Raw genomic sequence first — 21231 nt, 5'->3', positions numbered from 1 at the left:
ACTGCCTCCCATGGCCTTTCTGGTGTGGGTAAGGGTTGTAATAGCCCCGCTGGCGCCACCCTCTCCCCTTTTGCTCGCTGGCACCTGTCGCAACCCCTGACATATTCCCATACGTCCTCCCTCACCTTGGGCCACCAAAACTCTCTGGTAACCAACCACATGGTTTTGTCCTGTCCAAAATGCCCCGCTGTGGGGCTGTCATGCAACTGCTTGAGTACTCTGCCCCTCAGTTCCCCATCTGGTATGTACAGTGCCCCTTTGTAATACAACGCCCCGTTCTTTTCTTCAAACCCCCCTGTGTTCTCCTTCCTCCTTTCCCCCAACAGTTCCCGCCATCCCTTGCCATTCCTTCCTTTGCGGACAGACTCTGGCAAAGTGACCTGGCTGTTGGCAGAGATAACATCTCTTGGCGCTCTTTCCCTCCTTCTTCCGCCCCTCACTGGTGTTTGAAACTGCGCGCGCGTGCGCTGTTCCAAGTTCCATCGGCTCTGCTGGCGGGAAAGGCTGCTCCGGAATCTCCGGAATGCGGAAGTCCTTCCAACGTTCCCCCTTTCCTTCCCGCTTTTCCTTTTTTTTTTATAATAATTTTTTATTATTTTTACAAAACACAAAAACAGGGAACAAGGGTATAGGAAAAACAAACAAATCACAAACAAATACATAAAATATGACTTCCCCATACCTCCCCTTCTCTGCATCATTATTTTATAATGTGTCAGCAACCCTTCAGTCAATTTCTCTATATATTCTCATTAAGTTTCCCCCTTTAATTTACGATTTACAGCTGTAGTTCTTTGTTTCTAGCCTCTCGACATCTTAACCGTCCAATATTTTACAGTAGTTCTTAAGGTATACTTTAAATTTTCTCCAATCTTCCTCCACCGCCTCCTTCCTCTGGTCACAGATTCTGCCGGTCATCTCTGCCAATCCCATATATTCGATCACCTTCATCTGCCATTCCTCCAGAGTGGGTAGTTCTTGCATCTTCCAATACTTTGCTAAAAGAATTCTTGCTGCCGTGGTAGCATACATAAAGAAAGTCTTATCCTTCTTCGGTACCAATTGGCCCACCATGCCCAGAAGAAAAGCCTCTGGTTTCTTTGAGAACGTCCATTTAAGGACTTTCTTAATTTCATTATAGATCATTTCCCAGTAGGCCTTAATTTTTGGGCAGGTCCACCAAAGGTGATAGAAGGTTCCTTCAGCTTCCTTACATTTCCAACATTTGATATTGGGCAAATGATAGATCTTAGCAAGCTTGACTGGAGTCATGTACCACCTGTAAATCATTTTCATAATATTTTCTTTCAAAGCAGTACATGCTGTGAATTTCAAACCGGTGGTCCATAACTGTTCCCAGTCAGCAAACATAATGTCATGACCAACATCTTGTGCCCATTTAATCATAGCTGATTTTACCGTTTCATCCTGTACATTCCATTTCAGCAGCAGGTTATACATTCTAGATAGGTTTTTTGTATTGGGTTCTAACAGTTCCGTTTCTAGCTTTGACTTTTCACTCTGGAATCCTACTTTCCTGTCCAGCTTAAACACTTCATTTATTTGGTGGTAATGTAGCCAATCTCTAACTCTATGTTTTAATTTTTCATAGCTCTTTAATTTAAACTTTTCTCCATCCTTTTCTAACATTTCATCATATTTTAACCAATTTGAGTCCATGTTAAGTTTTTTAACTGCTTTTGCTTCCATTGGTGATAACCATCTGGGGGTTTTATTTTCCATTAAATCTTTGTACCTGATCCAGACATTATACAATGCCTTCCGTACCATATGGTTTTTAAAACTCTTATGCACTTTCACCTTGTCATACCACAAATACGCATGCCAGCCGAGGTTATTATCATAACCTTCTAGATCTAAGATGTCTGTGTCCTCAAGAAGTAGCCATTGTTTTAGCCAGCAGAAAGCTGCTGCCTCATAGTAGAGCCTCAAGTCCGGCAGGGCAAACCCCCCTCTATCTTTTGCGTCTGTTAAGATCTTAAACTTGATTCTGGGCTTTTTGCCCTGCCAGACAAATTTAGATATATCTTTTTGCCACCTCTTGAAACACTCCATCTTGTCCAGAATTTGTAAAGTCTGAAACAAGAATAACACTCTCGGCAATACATTCATTTTGATAACAGCTATACGGCCTAACAAGGAAAGTTTCAGTCTAGACCATATATCTAGATCCCTTTTGACTTCTGTCCAGCATTTCTCATAATTGTCCTTAAATAAATTAGCATTTTTTGATGTTAAGTTTACCCCCAGATATTTAACTTTTTTAACAATTTCCAAACCCGTTACGTTCCCCCTTTCCAACGTTCCCCCTTTCCTTCCCGCTTTTCCAAAGCTCTAGCTTCCTGGCGCGCTCCTATGGACAGCGCAGATTTAGTCAGATGGTCCATAGACTCCACCCTAGGCGCCCGGGAAAGTTCATCTTTCACTGACGGAGAGAGCCCTTCTTCAAACAGCATTTGAATAGGTTCACTCGCAAGGTCCCACCCCAGTCTATGAATCAGCATGGTGAACTCAGTCCAGTACTCACGTACAGATCGGCTCCCCTGTTTACACGCCATTAACTGCCTGCGCACCACCCCTTGCTCAATCTCGCTGGAAAACATCAAGTCCATGGCGCGAAAAAATTTCATTGTGTCCTTTAAGATTTCATTATTGGCTGCCATCAGGGGCCTAATCCAGTCCCTCGCCCCTCCCTCTAGATGGCCAATCACGTACGCCACTCTAGAGTTCTCATCGGGGAAGTCATCAAACAGTAGATTGAGAGCATATTGCATCTCTGTCCTAAAGGCTTGATAGTTCCTGGCATCCCCCCCAAATTTCTGCACCAATCCAGGCACCTTTCTGGCAAGTGGGGTGGTTTTTCCCTTATCCGCATCTTGAGCCCTCCTCTCCTCGAGCCTCGCCGTTTGCAGCGCGAGCTGGACCTCCAACGCCCTGTACCTTTCTTCCAGGCTTGGACCTGCTCCAGCTCCAGCTCCTCCGGTTCCGGCTGGTTCGCTCATGATGCCCTCTGCTTGCACAAGCTGCTTTCAAAGACTGTCGGATTGCTGTGATGGGATAATGAGCTGCTTGTGCGTAAAAGCTTGATCCCTCTGGGGTTTGGCTGGTCACCCAAACCTAGGCACTAACGGAGCCCCCAAAGCATGACTCCGTCAGTCGCTGGTAGAATCCGACAGTGGGTGTCTACGGAACTTACTCCAACATAAAAGTTGTTTGACGGACATGCGCCTCCTGGACTCTCTGCGTGACAGCTTCCGGCGAGGGGTGGGGGTTGCTAAAGGGGTTCTTGTTACCTCCTCACTGTTCTCACTAGAAGTATCCCAGAGCCTCTCCCCCGATTCCCTTTCCGCTGGAACTCCTGCTCTCCCCCTACTGGTTCCTTCTTCTGCTGTAGAGTCTCTCCTATTCTCCTGGAGCCTCTCCACCACCTGTCCCTCCGATGGCAGTTCCCTGACACTACATAAATCCACAAGCTCTGTCTGAGCAGAAAGGACAATAAGTCTTGTATTTCTCCATCTATGCAGAAGGTAAAGATGATGGTGGTGAAGATGACAGTTCTCCTTAAATCCCCAAGCGCTGACTACCAGCAGAGATGGATGGTGATGATTTTTCATATAAGCCAGCAAGGAAAAAAAGAGTAATAACATTTTCTTTGCTTTGTTATAAAAAAGTAATGCCATATGACTTTTTGTTTTTGCTTTGTTATATATAAAATTAATATAAAAAAATGTAATGTAGCACTTTCCATTTATAAGAAAACACTGAAGCAGTTTCAATCACGTGACAGCAAAAATTGCAAAACATGTTTTAGTAGGGGCAATTAGAATAAGATCTATCATTTGATTACAAACCACCAGAATGTATTTTGTATAGTTAAAGTTTTTACCTTTATGTTCAGAAGCAGTTGTTTTTTATTGCTATGGCTAGTGGCTGGATATGGAAACGCTACAAAACCCATGTCTAAAAATAAAATGAAATAAAATGAAATAAAAAGTGTGTGTGAATGGGAAATATTTTTTTGGGGGGGGAGGAGGTATGCGTTTTCTCTTCACAAATCCACATTGCGGGTGGGGGGGCATTTGGTTGATCGGTTTGCCAACTTGAATGAAATTTTCTTTCTTCTTCTTCTTTGGTGATCACTCGTAGCAGAGTAAGATTGTCTTCCATAAACACATTTTTAACAATGAGTCCGTAAGTGACTGTGGAGGCCAATTCTGGATCCACACGTCCTTCCACAGTGGAGACATTGGTTTCTGGGTGGGAGTTGATCACGGTGTGGATTTGCCAAGCATGCCTTCCTCCTAACACGTCCTTGCGTCCTGAGTTTGAGTGTCTTCAAAGCCCATGACACTTTTGGTAAAGGCTGTTCTCCAACTGGAGTGCTTGCAGGCTAGTGTTTGTCACCCAGTTGTCAGTGTTTATACTACATTTTTTTAGATTTGCCTTGAGACAGTCTTTAAACCTCTTTTGTTGACCACCAGCATTATGCTTTCCATTTTTTAAGTTTGGAATAGAGTAGTTGCTTTGGAAGGCGATCACAAGGCATCTGCACATGACCAGTCCAACAAAGCTGATGTTGAAGAGTCATTGCTTCCACATTGGTGATCTTTGCTTCTTCCAGTACACTGATATTAGTTCGCCTGTCTTCCCAAGTGATGTGTAAAATTTTTCGGAGACACCGTTGATGAATCTTTCAAGCGGTTAGAGATGGCGTTTATAAGTGCTCCATGTTTCACAAGCATATAGTAAGGTTGTTAGTACAATAGCTATGTAAACAAGCATTTTGGTTTCCCTGCAAATGTCCCGGTTCTCAAACACTCTGCAGTTCAATTGGAAGAAAGCCACACTCACAGAGCTCAGCTGGATTTCAGCATCAGTGTTGGCCCTTGTGGAAATATAACTACCAAGGTAGGAGAAGTGCTCCACATTTTCCAACGTTACCATTGAGTTGGATTTGTAGCGCTGCAGAGGGGTTATTTTGCACTTGTTGGTGCATCACTTTGGATGTTGAGTGATAGACCAAGCTTTTTGTAAGCTTCTGCAGATAATTTGGATGGTTTGGAGGCCATCCTCTGAGCGTGCTCACACTACGTTGTCATCAGCATACTGAAACTCTATGACAGAAGTTACGGTAACCTTACTCTTTGCTTTCAGCCTGCTCAGATTGAAGAGCTTTCCATCTGTTCAATATATGATTTCTACTCCGGTGGGGAGTTTCCCTTCGACAAAGTGTAGGATCATGGCAATGAAAATACAGTGGTGCCCCGCAAGACGAATGCCTCGCAAGACGGAAAACCCGCTAGACGAAAGGATTTTCCGTTTTGGAGGCGCTTCGCAAAACGAATTTCCCTATGGGCTTGCTTCGCAAGACGAAAATGTCTTGCGAGTTCCTGCGGGTTTTTCCCCCTCCCCCCTTTTCCTAAGCCGCTAATCAGCTGATCCGCTGATAAGCCGCTAAACAGCTGATCGCTAAAAGCCGCTAAACCGCTAATAGCGCTAATCTGCTAAGCTGTCAATGGGCTTGCTTCGCAAGACGAAAAAACCGCTATACGAAGAGCCTCACGGAACGGATTAATTTCGTCTTGCGAGGCACCACCGTAATGAATAGAGTTGGGGCAACACAACCCTGTTTTAACACCTGATCCCACTGTGAATGGTTCACTTTGAGAGCGATTGTTATCTGCAATTGTTGCTGTCATATTATCATGGAGGAGCTGAATGATGTTTACAAATTTATCTGGGCAGCCAATTTTCAGAAGGACAGTCCACAGGACATTACCATTTACAGCATTGAAAGCCTTAGTCAGGTCAATAAACGCCATATACAGCGGTTGGTTTTTCTCTCTCCGTTTTTCTTGAAGCTGTCGAGCGGTGAAAATCATGTCTGCTGTCCCCCTAGAAGACTGAAAACCATTTTGGGATTCAGGAAGGGTCACCTCGGATACTGTTATGAGAAGTTACAGATAGGTAGCCATGTTGGTCTGCCATAGTCAAAACAAAAAAAATTCATTCCAGTAGCACCTTAAAGACCAACTAAGTCAGTTCTTGGTATGAGCTTTCGTGTGCATGCACACTTCTTCAGATATCTTATGAGAAGGTTTGCTAAGATCCTTGCAAGAATTTTGCCGGCCGCAGCTAACAGAGAGATGCCTCAACAGGTTCCACAATCCGTTCTATCACCTTTTTAAAAAAGAGGTTGGTAATTGTGGCATCTCTAAAGTCTGCTGGGATTTCTTCTCTTTCCCAGATTATTTCGATGAGCTTGTGAATTGTTGTGTAAATTCAATTCCGCCCACTTTGAAACTTTGGCAGGTATCCCATCAGGTCTGCTGTCTTTCATTTTGTTTTTCATTTGGTTAATAGCTGTACACAGCTCTCCCAGATTTGGAGATACCCCAAGCTCATCTCTAACTTGTTTTGGGGGAATTTGTGAGAGGACCCCAGCAGCTACTGGGGAGTGGGGGCGGGTCAGGTAAGCCCCTCCCTGATGACATGAGGTGGCGTGTACACCCACCCTCTGAATGGCAATGCCCGTCAACTTGCGCCCCCCCCATATATTTTAACGGGGCCCCCCTAAGACCCCTCGGCCCGGCTCCTCAGATGTTCTGACGGCAGAATCGGGAGGCCGCCCCTGAATCCCTGAGGCGCCTCCTGAGGAGAAAACGGCCTCGCCTCGCGGCCGCCCGTTCCCGCCTCAGACAGGCGGAGACGCTCCCGCCCCCTCCCCCCCCCGCCTGCTCTCTCTCTCTCGCGGCCCGGCCCCTCCCCGGCGCCTGCGCAGTACCCGCGCCGACGCTGCTCCCTCCCGCCGCCGTTTGTTATTATTGTGGGTCGCGCGGCGTCGGTTCTCCTCAGCGGCATCGATGGCGGCCGGGCAAGGCGGAGGCACCACGGGCGGAGGCGGCGGCGGCGGAGCAGGGGGCTCCGGGCCCAGCTCGGGCCCCGCCGGCCCTCCGCCCTCGTCCCCGCTGTCCCTGCCGCCCCTTCCCCCGCCGCCCCCGCCGCTGCCTCTCCCTCCGCCGCCGCCGCCGCCCTGCTCGGAGTTGGGCCTGCCGGGCTCGGGGTTCTTCGGGCTGCCGGCGCACCTCACGCTCTCGTACCCGGGCACGGGGCCGGCCTGGGCGGCGGGCGGCGGAGGCTCTTCGGGCGGCGGCGGCGCCTCGTCCTCCGCGTCGTCTTCGTCGTCGTCCTCCCCGGCGCCTCCCTCGGGCCGCAGTCTGGAAAAGGCCCTGGAGGAAGCCGGCAGCTCCGGCATCCTCTGCCTCAGCGGCAGGAAGCTCCGGGAGTTCCCGCAAGCCTCCGGAGCAGCGCCCGGGGCCGCCGCCTACGACCTCAGCGACACCACCCAGGCCGGTGAGGAAAGACAGGTGGGGCGGGGTGGGGGCGAGAGGGGATCAGGGCTCTCTCTTTGGCAGGGGGCGTCTCTTGGCAGAAGGGGCGCGCAGGAGAAGGGCGCGGGAAGGGTGGGCGGCGGAGTGAGGGGTGCGAGGGGAGGGGGAGTTTTCGGATGAATGAATGGGTGGAATGGAGAGGAGCCAGCGTGGAGGAAGGGGGGGAGAAGAAGGTGACGGATGTAGGAGTGGGGGGGGGGTGTCGGTCGTTGCATGGAGTGGGGGTCGCCGTGGGGTGGGCTGATTTTGGGCCAGTCACTCAGCCTCACCTGCCTCGCAGGGTTGCGAGGTTGTAAAATGGGGAGGAGGAGAGCACTTCACTCAGCTGTCATCTGAGGGCAGTCATTCCCCCAGGCTTCCTCAGCGCCACATTGGAGTTTTCTTTCATTTCCCTCTTCCCTCCTTTCCCCCCCTTGTATGCTGTATTTTTGTTCATTTGTTTGTTAGAATGTAAGCCTGCAGGTAGAGAGCGTCTTGTTTTGACTTCATGTATGTAAGCTGCTCTGGTAGCCTTTTTTGGCAGAGGATTTGGGGGTGCAAGTGCTCCAAATAATGAATGAATGAATGTGTGCCACTTTGAGCTTGCTGGGGGAAAGGTGGGCTTTACAGTGGTACCTCGCGTTACAGACGCTTCAGATTACAGACACTTCAGGTTACAGACTCCGCTAACCCAGAAATAGTACCTTGGGTTAAGAACTTTGCTTCAGGATGAGAGCAGAAATTGCGACGGCGCAACGGCAGCAGGAGGCCCCATTAGCTAAAGTGGTGCTTCAGGTTAAGAACAGACCCCAGAATGAATTAAGTACATAACCTGAGCTACCACTGTAAATGCAATCAGTCAATGAAGAGGATGCATCAGACATGAGGGAAAGATAAAAAAGAAGAGTTGAAGGGAGAAGAGTTGGGGGCTTACGGTTGGAGAGGTGCCTGCATGCAAGGAGAGGGGATTGCAAAAAAGGAAGGATGGAAAGGAATGGAAATGGTGTGTGTTTGTGTGTGAATGAGTGAAGATGGAAGCAGGGTTTGTATAAAAGGGTACAGGTTTCAGAAATGGTATTTGTGATTTAGGGGTTTGCTACGGAGGCAGCTAGAGCCGGTTCCAGAAAATGTTGCTGGAGGTGGAAAAGGGGAAGTGGGAGGAGGCTTGTGTACATTAAGGGAGAGGAAGGTGAAGGTGACAAGGGGGGAGTAGATGCAAGTAGGGGGGCTGGGGAAGATCCAGGCCCCATGAGGAGGAGGGTGCTATGTGCAAGGAAGGTGTTGGGCATGCTTGGGGAAGGAGCAGCGTACGAAGGGGAGGGGGGCTGAATTGGCTTTATTGTTTGCTTCTGCAGGAGAAGAAACTAGGGTGGCAGAGGGTTGTGCTGCCAAGGGTGGGGAAGAAGCTTGTAAAGGGGAATCCGTTTTTCTCTTTAGGAGAAGAAGTTAAAGAGAGAGGGGTTGAGTAATGGATGCTGACTTGAGAAAAGTGGTGTTTTGGGGAGCAAGGTCAAAGCTGCCTTTCTGTGACTGAGTATGAGGGAAGGGTGACAGGATTAGCATGTGGCTTGATTACAGGGCTAGGGGCCTAGTTTATTTGTTTACTTTTCAGGAGAGGTTTATTTGTTTACTTTTCAGGAGATGGTTTGGAGCAATTTAAAATCTATCACAAAGGTACCATGTAGGATGCATGGGATGTTGGGCTGTTAGGTTAGGCCTGCCCTGCTGATAGAGCTGCAGTGGGAGGCAGGAGCATACCTGCGGGGCTGGCATTGTTGCAGGGAGACAGGGTGTGTGTGGCTGGGTGACATTGTGGGGATGTGAGGACAAGGTTGGATTGAGAGTGGAGCAAGATATTGTACAGCTTGTGGTATGTTGTTGGGATTAGAGCTGCACTTTTGAAGCACAGGGCAGGGGGATGGGGCTGCATTGAGAAGTATGTGTGGGGAATGCGATAATGGATTTGGGGGTAGAGAGGAAAAAAGAGGAGCGCAGCTTGCTGCCAGAAGGAGGGCTGGCCTGAAATGTCGCAGAGCATTTGAGAAGTTCATTGTAGCAGCACAAGATGGAGAGGCTGTGGGGTGGGTTGATATTCTTTTGTAGTGGATGCACAAGGTGTGTGGGAGTGGGTGGGGGATGGGTTTTCATGGGAGAAAAAACCCTGGTACTTTGTGGATTAAGGCTAGGGTTAATCCAAAATGCTACAGAGTTGCTACAGGGATGCTACAGTGAGATAGATTGCAATTGCAAGTCAGACTTTGCCAGAGAGAGATTCTCTCTCTCTCTCTCTCTGTGTGTGTGTGCACACGCGCTCACGTGTGTGTGTGTGTAAATGGGATAGGAACTGGGTGCACTGCAGTTGCAAGGTGAAGCTTTGAGGCACAAGGATAGGTTGAGAGAAGGGTTGGGGAATTAGCATAATAGGGATTAGGTTAGTTGGTTAGACCTGCAAGAGAAAAAAGAAGCTGGACGATAGGTGTGATTGTAGGAGAATCATGACAGATTAGTGTATTGAGTGTGGAATGTCAGATACAAGTGACTGCTTTTAATGGGTTGCTTCTTTTATAAATGATTTGTTTGACTGGGGCACTGGCTTGATGTTTAAATATGCTAATCCAGAGAGGTACAATGCCACAATGCTTCTAGAACATTAAGAAATACACATGCTGTGGTTTTGTTTATAAATACAAGCAAAGCAGCATATTGGCTATATATAGATACTTATTAAATTATAATGCAGAGTTCTTATTTCAGGCACTCTTGGGACCAATGTAAATTTAATGGGATTCATACGCTTCAGGAGTAGTCTTGTAGGACTATCCATCAGAGCTGTAAACATTTATGAAATCTTGCTTGGTATTCTTCCATTTCTCAAAACTGAACATTAATGATAGTTTGGAGATTGAGATTGTGGCTTAGAGTGCAGAGTTAGATAATTGATTTATCATTCTGGATGCAAGACTACAGCACCTGTGACTATTCTGTGATCCCATGGTCACTGTTGAGTCCTCATTCTCCATTAATCTCTGTTGAGGGCTGCATTTTGGATCTCTGTTAAGTTCTTTATTTATTGGAAGGAGAAAATCTGGAAGGGCAGATGTGAAATTGGACAGTATTTTGGAGTAATGACTGTTGAGTTTGTTTACCCATTGCATATAAATTTTAGTTGCCTTAGAAACAGTACAATTAAAGCAAGAGATAAAATTAATGAATGTCTCCTGCCTATAAACAGATTCTACTTAAGTATTTTCAACACACTAAGATCATTACTATATATAGTGCTATCAGTATTCTTCAATATAAAGATCTTCTGTATAAAATGTCTGTCATATAGCAAAGCTTAGGTCCCCTAAAGAAGTTCATTAACTTGGCATATACATAGTTAATATGCCAAGATGTTTAGTATTAATAATAGGTGGTTTGTAAATAACTGCTGTTAATAACATTATCACTGTTAGTACTTTCTGCATTTCATTTCCTTGCTTTGTGTGGACTCTAGGCCAGGCATGGGGAATCTCTGGCCTGTGGGCCTAATTAGATATAGTCAGGGACGTTATTTGATCTGCAAGACCACCCCCCTGCAATTCATGCTCTCCTACCCTGCACCTGATGTCATATATGAGGCCAGGTGTGGGGCAGGTAAGGACCCTGCTCCCTACTTAAAGCGAAGTTGGCAGGCACTGCTGATCAGCTGGTTCTTGGCACTTTGTGTCTTTGCCCTACCATCAAAGAAAAACTTCATCTGACATAATAGTGACATTCAGGGAATTGACAGGTAGCTGGGGTCACCTACCTGTCAAAATGGTCTCTGCGGAAAGATCCCTACTCCTGCCGTGGTCCATGAAAGCTATCATTCCTCAATAAATTTGTTAGGTTTTAAGGTGCCTCATTACTAATTTTTCTTTATACAACAATGCATGTAGACAAAGACATCTTAATCATGTACAGTTAACATATCAGGAAGTGATAATCTGCTTTTTTAAAATCAAAGACCATCTTGACAGTGAGTTCTTGAAGGCTTGCTCCCTGTCTTGCAAGCCTTTCCTGGCCTGGGAGGGTGGGGCCCTGAATGACTCCAGCTATGAAAGCTGAGACTGCTGAACAGAATCTTGTGCTAGAGCAGGGGTCAGCAAACTTTTTAAGCAGGGGCCAGTCCACTGTCCCTCAAGCCTTGGGGGTGGGGGCGGATTATAATTTGAAGGGGGGGGAAAGAAAAAATTCCTATGCCCTACAAATAATCCAGAAACGCATTTTAAATAAAAGGACACATTCTACTTATGCAAAAACACACTGATTCCTGGACTGTCCGCGGGCTGGATTTAGAAGGCGATTGGGCCAGATCTGGCCCTCGGGCCTTAGTTTGCCTACCCACGGGCTAGAGAATTGTTTAGGATTTTGTTGGGAGGGGGCTATTGCTGCTGTTGCTGTTAATTTTTTTTTATCTTTATTTTGGATCTTATGGTTTATGTGGAATTAGTCCAGTTTAGTTGTGTACTTTTTGATTATATGTTTATGACTACTTTTATTTGTTGGTAGTTACGTTATTTTGAATATATTGAGTATAGTGTAAAATTTGGAAAGACGGCTTACAAATAAAACGATTGATTGATTTTACCTGGCTTTAGCAGTGTTAAAGTAAGAAAACGTAATGAAATTTATATTAATGAGGCCCTCTCAGTCAAAATCTCACAAAATTTTGTTTAAAGCTCTTTGTCAGAGAAAACAAGTGCAGGGGCGGGGAGCAAATTTGAAAGCAGCAATAAAATGTCCACCCTGGTTTCTTGGTTGTATTTTGTGTAGGCTGCTTTACCTTAAAGGAGCTTCTGGTTTACCTTTCAAGCTTCAATACTCTTGAGTTACGAAAGTTTTAAGTGTTTCACCTACCATTTTATAATGTAGGGTACAGCAGTCCAAATCCTCTTTGAGGGTGGGGGTGGCATTTGTACTTCGGATTGGGCAGAATGATCCTGCCCTGCTCTTCTAGCCTCTGCCTGCAAGTTGTTGCCAGTGTAACTCAGCCAGCATGGAACGCATTCTTGTGCTGCATAAGCAGAAGTGCCATTGGCAGGTTCTCTGCTGGATCCTGAGCTGGTCCTGCTGTTGTCACATTGGGCTGATTCAGGGACCATTGCTGCGCCAGCTCCAAGCTAGCCCAGCAATTTGCAACCCCTGTGTGTGTGTGACAAGGCTGTAGGTATAGCTGTGGTTCCGATGTTCATTTAAGCCTCCCTCCACCCTCAGCAACCTAGGTTAGGATCACACCCTTTGATTTGTACTAGTTCAACTTTGTTGTGGAGTGGCAGGGTTGGGCATTTTGTTGACCAAAAAGATTTGATTGGTCAAATTGATATTTTTTTAAAAAAACAACAACCCCAGAAACTTTATTGCAGTAGTAGAAAATGTACTTTAATAATCACATTAGATAATTACAAATTTTGTTTTACATAAGTTAACTGTAAATTACACTAAAAATATAGAAAGGGTTGAGAGCATATATGAAACTGCTATTAAATAAATTAGCAGATACTTAGCTTGCAAAAACTTGGCAAAAGGCAGCCAAGGAAAGGGTTGGCCTTGTTTTACAAGGCCAAGTAGGAGGGACACAGAGAAGGGCATCTCTTTCTGATCTTAGGAAGAGCGTAGAATGATAAGGGAATAGATATATTATCAATTTTCCTGGACCCAGGCCATATAGGGTTTCTAAAGTAGTCACAACCACTTTTAAGGGTGCCCAGAAGAAAATGGGCAACCAGTGCAGGTGTTGCAACATAGGTATAACATGCTCCCATTGGTGCATGTCAGTAACATGGTTGGTTTTGTTTTCTGGACCAATAGCACATCCCAAATACTTTTAAAAGTATGAAATAATTGCAGAATATTATTATCTTTGACTTTTATCCTGACACATCAGGCTCAGCAAAGTAACAGCAACAAATAAGTGTTTATAATCTTTTAAAAGGCAGAAGTGTCAGGATTGAAGCTCGTTAAAGATCTTGGCTTGTTCTATCTTGGCAAGCATAGTTTCCTGACTTGGACATAACGGGATGCTGATTTTTGATTAAAGACTTCCTGGATTAATCACAGTATGCTGAGGAGGGTTGAGGTGGCAAAAGAACAGAATATGTGGACACAAGGCTCATATTAGGTCACTATATGTATTTCATAACGGGGTCACTTCCTGGTTCTGCAGTAACCCAGGACTGCTCTCTTAAGCAGGAGAAGTTGTGGAGAACAAATGACACTGTGTTCTGTTGTGAGAAGGGTGTGCATCTTTCCCCTGAATTTTTCCAGGATATTCCATATTTCATGAATACATTTTTATTAAAATAGGGCATAAATCCTTAAGGTAGAGTCCAGCAGAATGTGAAAGCCTCAGCTTATTATACAGGCAGATACACTGAGTTCATGTTCTCCCTGTTTCTTGTTTAACAGGAATAGAATGTGGCTTCCTGAGTACTGCTTTTTAAAACTAGGCTTATAACATTCATAATTGCAAAGAGAAAAAATGTGATGCGTGGGCGATGTTAGCTTAGGGCGCAAGGAGCAAAATGTAGCTTGGGCTGCCCATGGTTAGAGGGCTCTTGAAATGAAGTGGTGAAATATAATTTAACGATGCATCTTGCATGTTTTGGATGCCAAAACTTGAAAGTTATTTCATTTGCTTTTTGTTTGGAGGATTGCCCTGCTTGTGTGATGTGCCAGGAGAAATAAGTTCAAATAAACCTCTTCAGAGCCTTGTATGGCAGTCATGGGATTTTGAGGCTTGGAATCCTCTTCAGTGCTGCAGACACTTGACTAGTTACCCTCAGTCTTGTCAGCTATCAATAGCAAACTATATAATTGTTAAATAAATAATCTTAAGTATTTTCTTTTCACTCTGGAACATGCAAAAGAATGGGGGTAAGCCGCAACCATATGAGAAGAAAAATCTGGACTTCTGCCATTACGAAAATCACACAAAAAACAGACTAAATTCCATGCTTACATTGTATTCAGCAGCAGCTTCAGAGATAAACTAGATCTGTAGTCTTTAACTTTTTCAAACTCAGGAATCTTCTTCAAACCAACCATGTATTTGGAGACCCTCTGCCATTTATTTGCATGATGGTAGTGCTGTTGTGACTCTCTTTAAATCAGGCCGTGACGCAGTAGTGCAGGGATCGGCAAGGCTTACCGGGCATGGGCCGGATCATTCCCGCGGAGATCTTCCATGGGCCGGACCGGTGCAGCTTGACGCCGGAAATCGCATCTGCTCCTGGCTGTGGCGCCAGAAATCGCTTCTATGCATGCCCAGATGCCAAAAATTGCACCTGTGCAGAAGCAATTTTCGTTATCTGGGCATGTGCAGAAGCGATTTCCAGTGCTGCGGACATGCACAGATGCGATTTCCGGCGTCTGGGCATGCGCAGAAGCGATTTCTGGAGCCACAGAAGAGAGTCCCTGTGCCACGCTGTGCCAGTTTAGCGCTGCGTGCGGGGACTTGCTGAGCAGGCGGCTCGGTTCAAGGGTGGCTCTTGGGCTGGTTAAACAGCCTCCATGGGCCGCTTCCGGCCCATGGGCCTTAGGTTGCCTAACCCTGCAGTCGTGGTTCCAACCCAACAGTTAAAGGCCACTAATCTATACTGCTCCCCCCTTTTCTTTTTCTCTTTCCCCATAAAATTCTATTAAAGCTTTTTCATAGTACAATAAGATACAAGAAACAAATCTAGATAGAAACGAAAACAGAAATAAAAAGAATCCCTGACTCTCACACAGGGTCTTTCATTAGCCATCTATTACCTTCACATGTATACAGTCCCTTCAGAGGACACACACACATACAGTGGTACCTCGGGTTACAGACACTTCAGGTTACAGACGCTTCAGGTTATAGACTCTGCTAACCCAGAAATAGTACCTCGGGTTAAGAACTTTGCTTCAGGATGAGAACAGAAATGGCGCGGCAGTGGCACGGTGGCAGTGGGAGGCCCCATTAGCTAAAGTGGTGCTTCAGGTTAAGAACAGTTTCAGGTTAAGAACGAACCTCTAGAACGAATTAAGTTCTTAACCCGAGGTACCACTGTATACAGTTTTCCACCAGCACCATGCAGTACTTCCAGTCCACCTCAGATAATCATATCAAAAGCTACCAAGAAGCCCCGGTGAATTAACAACTCCCCTTTTCTTTCTCATGACATTAGTCATCCTTCAGGGCTTTGTGCAAGTACTCTTTAGTTGCTGTCCTGCCATCCTGTTGTTGTTTTGTGCCTGCCATCTTTCAAAGGAACACTTTGAGGTTATATAACATGTTTCTCCCTGCATTAATAAAATAATAATAATATCTATGTCTTTGTTCAGTGGACCTTAAACCCTCCTTCCTCTTTGTGAACAATTAAGGCAAAGGCTTTAGTCATGATTTACTTTCATCTGCTGAGAAGTAGTACAATTAGTGCCCCAGAAGGTTGGATCCTCATGTCTGGCCCAAAGCATACTTTTCTGTTTAGATTCTTTCTCCTTATTTGAAATATTAATGGAATTCGGACCGCTGGTGGCCGTTGAATAGCATTTCATTTTCTAGTTCCTTTTTCTGTTAAGGAGCCTTCTTGGGGATCATGTTTACATTAATTATGTTCTGCTGGGTCTTTTAGTTGGTTTCTCTAACTCGTATTCTGTGGCAAACTACTGGCAAATAAACTGTTCCACTATCAGCCTCCTTAGATATAATGGCCGTCATTAGGTATAATGTCCAGACAGACCTTTGCCAGAATTGTGCCTATTAGAAGCACTAAGAAGTTTTGCTAAGGTCTTTCCGAGGCATGTTGCCTTTCTATGGAAACGTTGGGTGTGGTAATGTTCTTTTTGTAAGATTAGGCATAGCAACACCATGGACTTGAAAAAGCCAAATATGTTATTGTGATAGCCAGCATTTTACTACAAAGGTTCTTGACATATTTTGAGTATAGCCTAGCAAACCAAAAGTATGTAAGATTCCCTTAAGTATTGTTTTTTTCAGAGAGGGGAGAAAGAAAAGCAGTATAATCTTTATACTGTATGGTACAGTTTTATTAAATATACAAATGAAAGAACAAATGAAAGAGAAATACCCACAACATATATTGCAATATGGTATATTGCAATACCCTTTAGCTCACTTCTATTATTTGTGTTTTCCAAGTTGATTGACTGAAGAATCCATAGAACTGGTTTACTGTAGTCACTTCATTATTATGTATTTTTAAATGATATATTTTGTATTTAAGTCCCCCCTATAATTCACTTTTTGTCAGTTAAGTCATGTTTTATTATTTATGTTTGGACAAATTTGTAAATATGTCAATAAAATTTGTCAATAAAATATAATTTATGCTGGTTTTGGCACTGGTGCAAGGGAGATGCCTTCGGTAACAGCAACAATAGAACCTGGCATTATGGGCTTTTTCTTGAGATTAGTTGAATCACTGACATGGTGCTTACATACTAGTATCTCCCCACCCCCACCCCCCTTACATAGAAACATAAGCCCTATCCCTTAGCAACAAGAAAATATAATTTCCCTTCTTTGAAAGTGAATTAATATCTTTCTCTGACATTGCAACTGAGTATTGTGAAAACGACAGATGTCAACAAATGAACTATTACGGCTTCAGTCTGAGCATAAGCACATAGAATAGATCATTATTCAAGGTCCTTCTGTTCTGGTCCAGGGTAGATAAGCCAGCAAAGAAATAGACAGATTTTTCAAATGTGAGTTCTTCCAATTCTTTAGGAATGAACAGTGCTGGATGACAAGAAGCCTCAGATTTAGTTGTGTACTTCCCGCTACAAGAATGTCTGTGTTTGAAAGTGCCCTCTTGACCCAAACATAGTGTTCACCAAATGCCATGAGAATCTACTGCAGCATAGGCAGGAAAAAACAACCAGCCAGCCAGAGCAGGGATCAGGGTGGGAGGTGGATGAACCACCAAATCCAAAACCTTGTCGGGCTCTTGCCACCAAGGTGGAAGTTGTGGGGAGGGAATTTTTATTCTTCCCCTGTTCCTTTCTTTGTTTTAAATAGATTTTATTCCTGTTGGGGCTAATGAGGAGGAAAATCTGTACGTTGATCTCAGGGCCAACATACTTCCCCAACATTCTAGGACTATTTTGAGAGAATGGGGGTTTGGAACCCCAATCCTAAACGGCCCATTTTTGCCCTTTCCACCATTGGAGCTCTAAATGCTGGGAAGCACCAGCAATGGTTCATTCCATGTTGGCAGGAAATGAGTTTCCAAGGGCATCCCCTTCTCTACCTGAAGAGGGTGAGATCTGTAATTCCCATGGCTCCTATGGTGGAGTCTTAGAAAATCATTCATATATCTATTGCCAAACAACACCTTAAACCTGGGTTATGGTCGCCAGTGAAATTTCTTACTATAATTAATTTCATTCCATATACTGCTTTATATTTTAAAGAGAAAAAAATCTCAAGGCAGTTTACAACACATAGAAACATCAAATTAAAAAATCCAGAATAAAACAAATCCAGGCTTCAAGGAGAATATTTCAGATCCTTCTCTAAGTGCCATTTTGCTTTCTCCGTATTTATTTATTTACCTACCAAATTTATATGGCTGCCCCATAGCAAAAGTACTCTAGGTACCAAGTGTGGTGCAGTTGTTAGAGCGTTGGATTTAGACCTGGGAGATTAGGGTTCAAATCCCCATGCAGTCATAAAGCTCCCGGGCTGACCTTAGGCCAGTCACAGCATCTTAACCTCACAGGGTCATTGTAGGGTTTAACCAAGGAGCGGGGTGAACTTGTACTTCTTGGATGAATAGGTGGGATATAAATGCTATAAATAAGCCCTTCTGCTTACCTGCTTAAGAAAGCTGGAGGGGCCTGCCAGATGGGATGTCAGTTGCCAACCTGGCACCCAGAGATCTTCATGTCACAATTGGACTTGCACCAGTTGCTAAAACACATGGCGCTTGAGGAATTTCGAACACTGCTAGGATGCTCTCCTAAAGACTATACAATTGTGCCCAAAACTTCCTCTTTCTTCCAGCAGTATGAGGAAGCCATGAATGCCAGGCATAATATAATGTATAGCTACTTTATTATTATTATTAGTAGTAGTAGTAGTAATAGTATAATATAACATCCTTCATCTGACGATCCCGGGATGGTTCACAACAGAAAAAACTTCAACCCCTTCATACTATAGAAGCTTTTCAATAGGACTTGTTACCCTTCGTTTGGAACCAAGTTATATTTGTTTACCATTAAAATATCAGATTCGGGGAATGATAGGTACATGCCTCTCATCCCTTATTGTGGATAACCAATCTTCTGCACAGTCTTCAATAGGGTTTAAGTGTTGCCAGACCCACTAGTGACTTAAGATTCTTTCTTGAGCGTTCTTTTTAACCCTCATTAAAGAGCAAAGAAATGGACTCAAGGTAAGCAAACTGTGTGGCACTGTTTTTCTGTAGCAGCCTCAAAAGACTTTATCTAAAAAGAATAAAAAAGTACCATGTTGATTCTTCCGAAAGGGTAAAACTTCACCTCAACTCACCCCTCTGCCTTTCCCCTGCAATTGAATAGCAAACTTGTTTTACATCATAACAAGTCTTTGCTAGAGCAGTATATAAACTCTGATAAAGATTGCCAGATCATATTTCTAGGCTAAGCTAATAATCACTTGACAAATAGCCAAGCTTTACAAGAAATGGAATTCAGTAGGGCATAACTACCTGCTTAAGAACAGAAACCCCTCTTTGATGACTTCCTTGGAATTTACACTATGTTCAGTATATTGCAAGTTTTTTAATAACTGAAAGATAGGATCAGTATCGAAAAGAATATGGTCTGTAGGTCAATATGCAAAGCAGGATACTCCTTAGTGCACATCTATGATGGCCACCTTAAATACAGCAATATCTTTTCTTCCTTCAGTTTGAATGGATTTCTTTAGCGGCCCAATCCGGATCTGTGGCTTCGACAACTTGGAAAGATATACAGTGGAACTTTTCAGTTTGAGTGATAAGCAAGCAGCATATTTTGACATAATTCGTATGTGTGTGTTCATGCTCTGAAACTCCAAACCCCTTAGCAGCCAGAAAGTTAACCTTACTAATGTGCAACACTTTTGCTGCCATTTGAGTGATAGACTTTTTAATTGTAAATCCAGAGATTGTGTTGTGTGGAACATGAACCCTTGCCATTTTTTGTGTTCCATGGATGTGTTTTATTTCCCCCCCAAAATTTTTATTGATTTTCACAAAATTATAAACAAACAAACAAACAAACAAACAAACAAACATAAAACATAACCTTATTAAAACTAATCTTATTAACATTTTTAAGTGACTTCCTCGTATCCCCCTGGTTAAATTTCAATGCATATCATTTTAATGGTTTTCCAAATCAGTATTCTTATAAAATTAACTTAATCACTTAACATCTTTCTTTCTTTCCAGTTCAACATTAAACATATTAATTCATCATGTTACATATTTAAATCCTAAGTCTATCTGGTAATTGCAAGCTTTTTCCAATTAGTTTAACTTAACATATTTAACTAAATAATCATTAAATTTCGTACATTTTTCCTGGTAATCCTCCTCCTTCTGGTCACGGACTCTTCCAGTCATGTTGGCTAGCTCTGAAAGATCCATCATTTTCATCTGCCATTCTTCAACTGTTGGTACTTCTTGCGTTTTCCACTTCTTAGCTAATAAGATTTGAGCAGCAGTTGTGGCATACAAAAATAATTTAACATCTTTCTTGGGCAATTCCAAACCTGTTATTCCAAGGAGAAAGGCCTCTGGGTTCTTTATAAATGTATATTTCAACTTTTTTTTTCAGTTCATTATAAATCTTTTACCAGAAGTCTTTCACCTTGGGGCAGGTCCACCACATATGATAGAAGGTACCTTCTTTTTCTTTACATTTCCAACATAGATTATCACAGTTATGATAAATCTTTGCTAATTTAACAGGGGTCAGATACCATCTATACATCATTTTCATTATGTTTTCCTTTAACATTGTACATGCAGTGAACTTGACCCCTTTCTTCCACAATCTTTCCCAGTCCTCAAACATTATGTTATGTCCTACATCTCTTGCCCAATCTATCATCATGGATATGTTTTATTGAGGAAATGGGAAGACATGCACACATTTGGAAGTACTGCTTCCAAGTGGTTGTATTAATGAATGCAGTCCTAAATTGGTGCTAGTGTTCCTGTGCACATGAGGCGACTTTGAGGGTTGTTCAAGCATACAGTTGGGAGGTTGCCCCTGTAATGTGGGATGCAAAATTTATATGCTTGAGCACTAGCCTTCAGACAGCAATGAGATGGTGGACCTCCAAGGCTTTGAAGTAGGGTAGATAAAATCAATGTTTTTTATTATTTTTAAAAAATCGGATTTTTTTATATATATAAATCAGATTTTTTTTTATTTAAATCAGATTTTTAAAATAAAATGCTTTTGGAGGAAAAATCTTTCTAAAGATAGTTTTTTTATTTAAGCTACATCATAGTCCAAAGGCTATTCATCAGGAAATAAGGATTTGTTTTAAGTTCTTCATGTGTACTAAAACTAAAAAAAACACACATTTAACCACATCAGTTAATGAACATGGATACGTATGCTATAATGTTATTGCTTTAGTTAAATAAATTGTTTAAATTGTTATTAAGGAAATTATTTCTTTTTTCCTTCCAATAAAGTACAGCAGAAAAGTTGTCCAAATATAAAGAGTTAACTTATTAAACTTCATAATCATTTCATAATTATCTGTCTATGTACGGTATTTCTAATAGTATGACCAAATTAGTAATTTTTGATATAACTGTAAAAGCTACTCTGAAAA

At 43.3% G+C, this 21231-nt stretch overlaps 1 protein-coding gene across 5 annotated transcripts in view; it reads left to right on the top strand.

Moving 5' to 3' along the window:
* Nucleotides 1–6869: 6869 nt before the first annotated feature.
* LRCH2 (leucine rich repeats and calponin homology domain containing 2) overlaps nt 6870–21231 on the top strand; it is a 56332-nt gene continuing 41970 nt past the window's right edge. For all 5 annotated transcript variants that reach the window (XR_014560309.1, XM_083722820.1, XM_083722819.1 and 2 more), the window contains exon 1: nt 6870–7374. Coding sequence is in view for 4 of the 5 variants with exons in the window: in XM_083722820.1 (XP_083578946.1) it covers nt 6885–7374 (490 nt within the window). In the remaining variant the exon portion in view is untranslated. The remainder of the gene's footprint in view (nt 7375–21231) is intronic.

This window comes from Podarcis gaigeae, assembly GCF_964106915.1.
Source record: "Podarcis gaigeae genome assembly, chromosome: Z".
Taxonomy (NCBI): Eukaryota; Metazoa; Chordata; class Lepidosauria; order Squamata; family Lacertidae; genus Podarcis; species Podarcis gaigeae.
The sequence above is the reverse complement of the archived record's forward strand: the minus strand, read 5'-3'. Positions and strand labels throughout refer to the sequence as shown.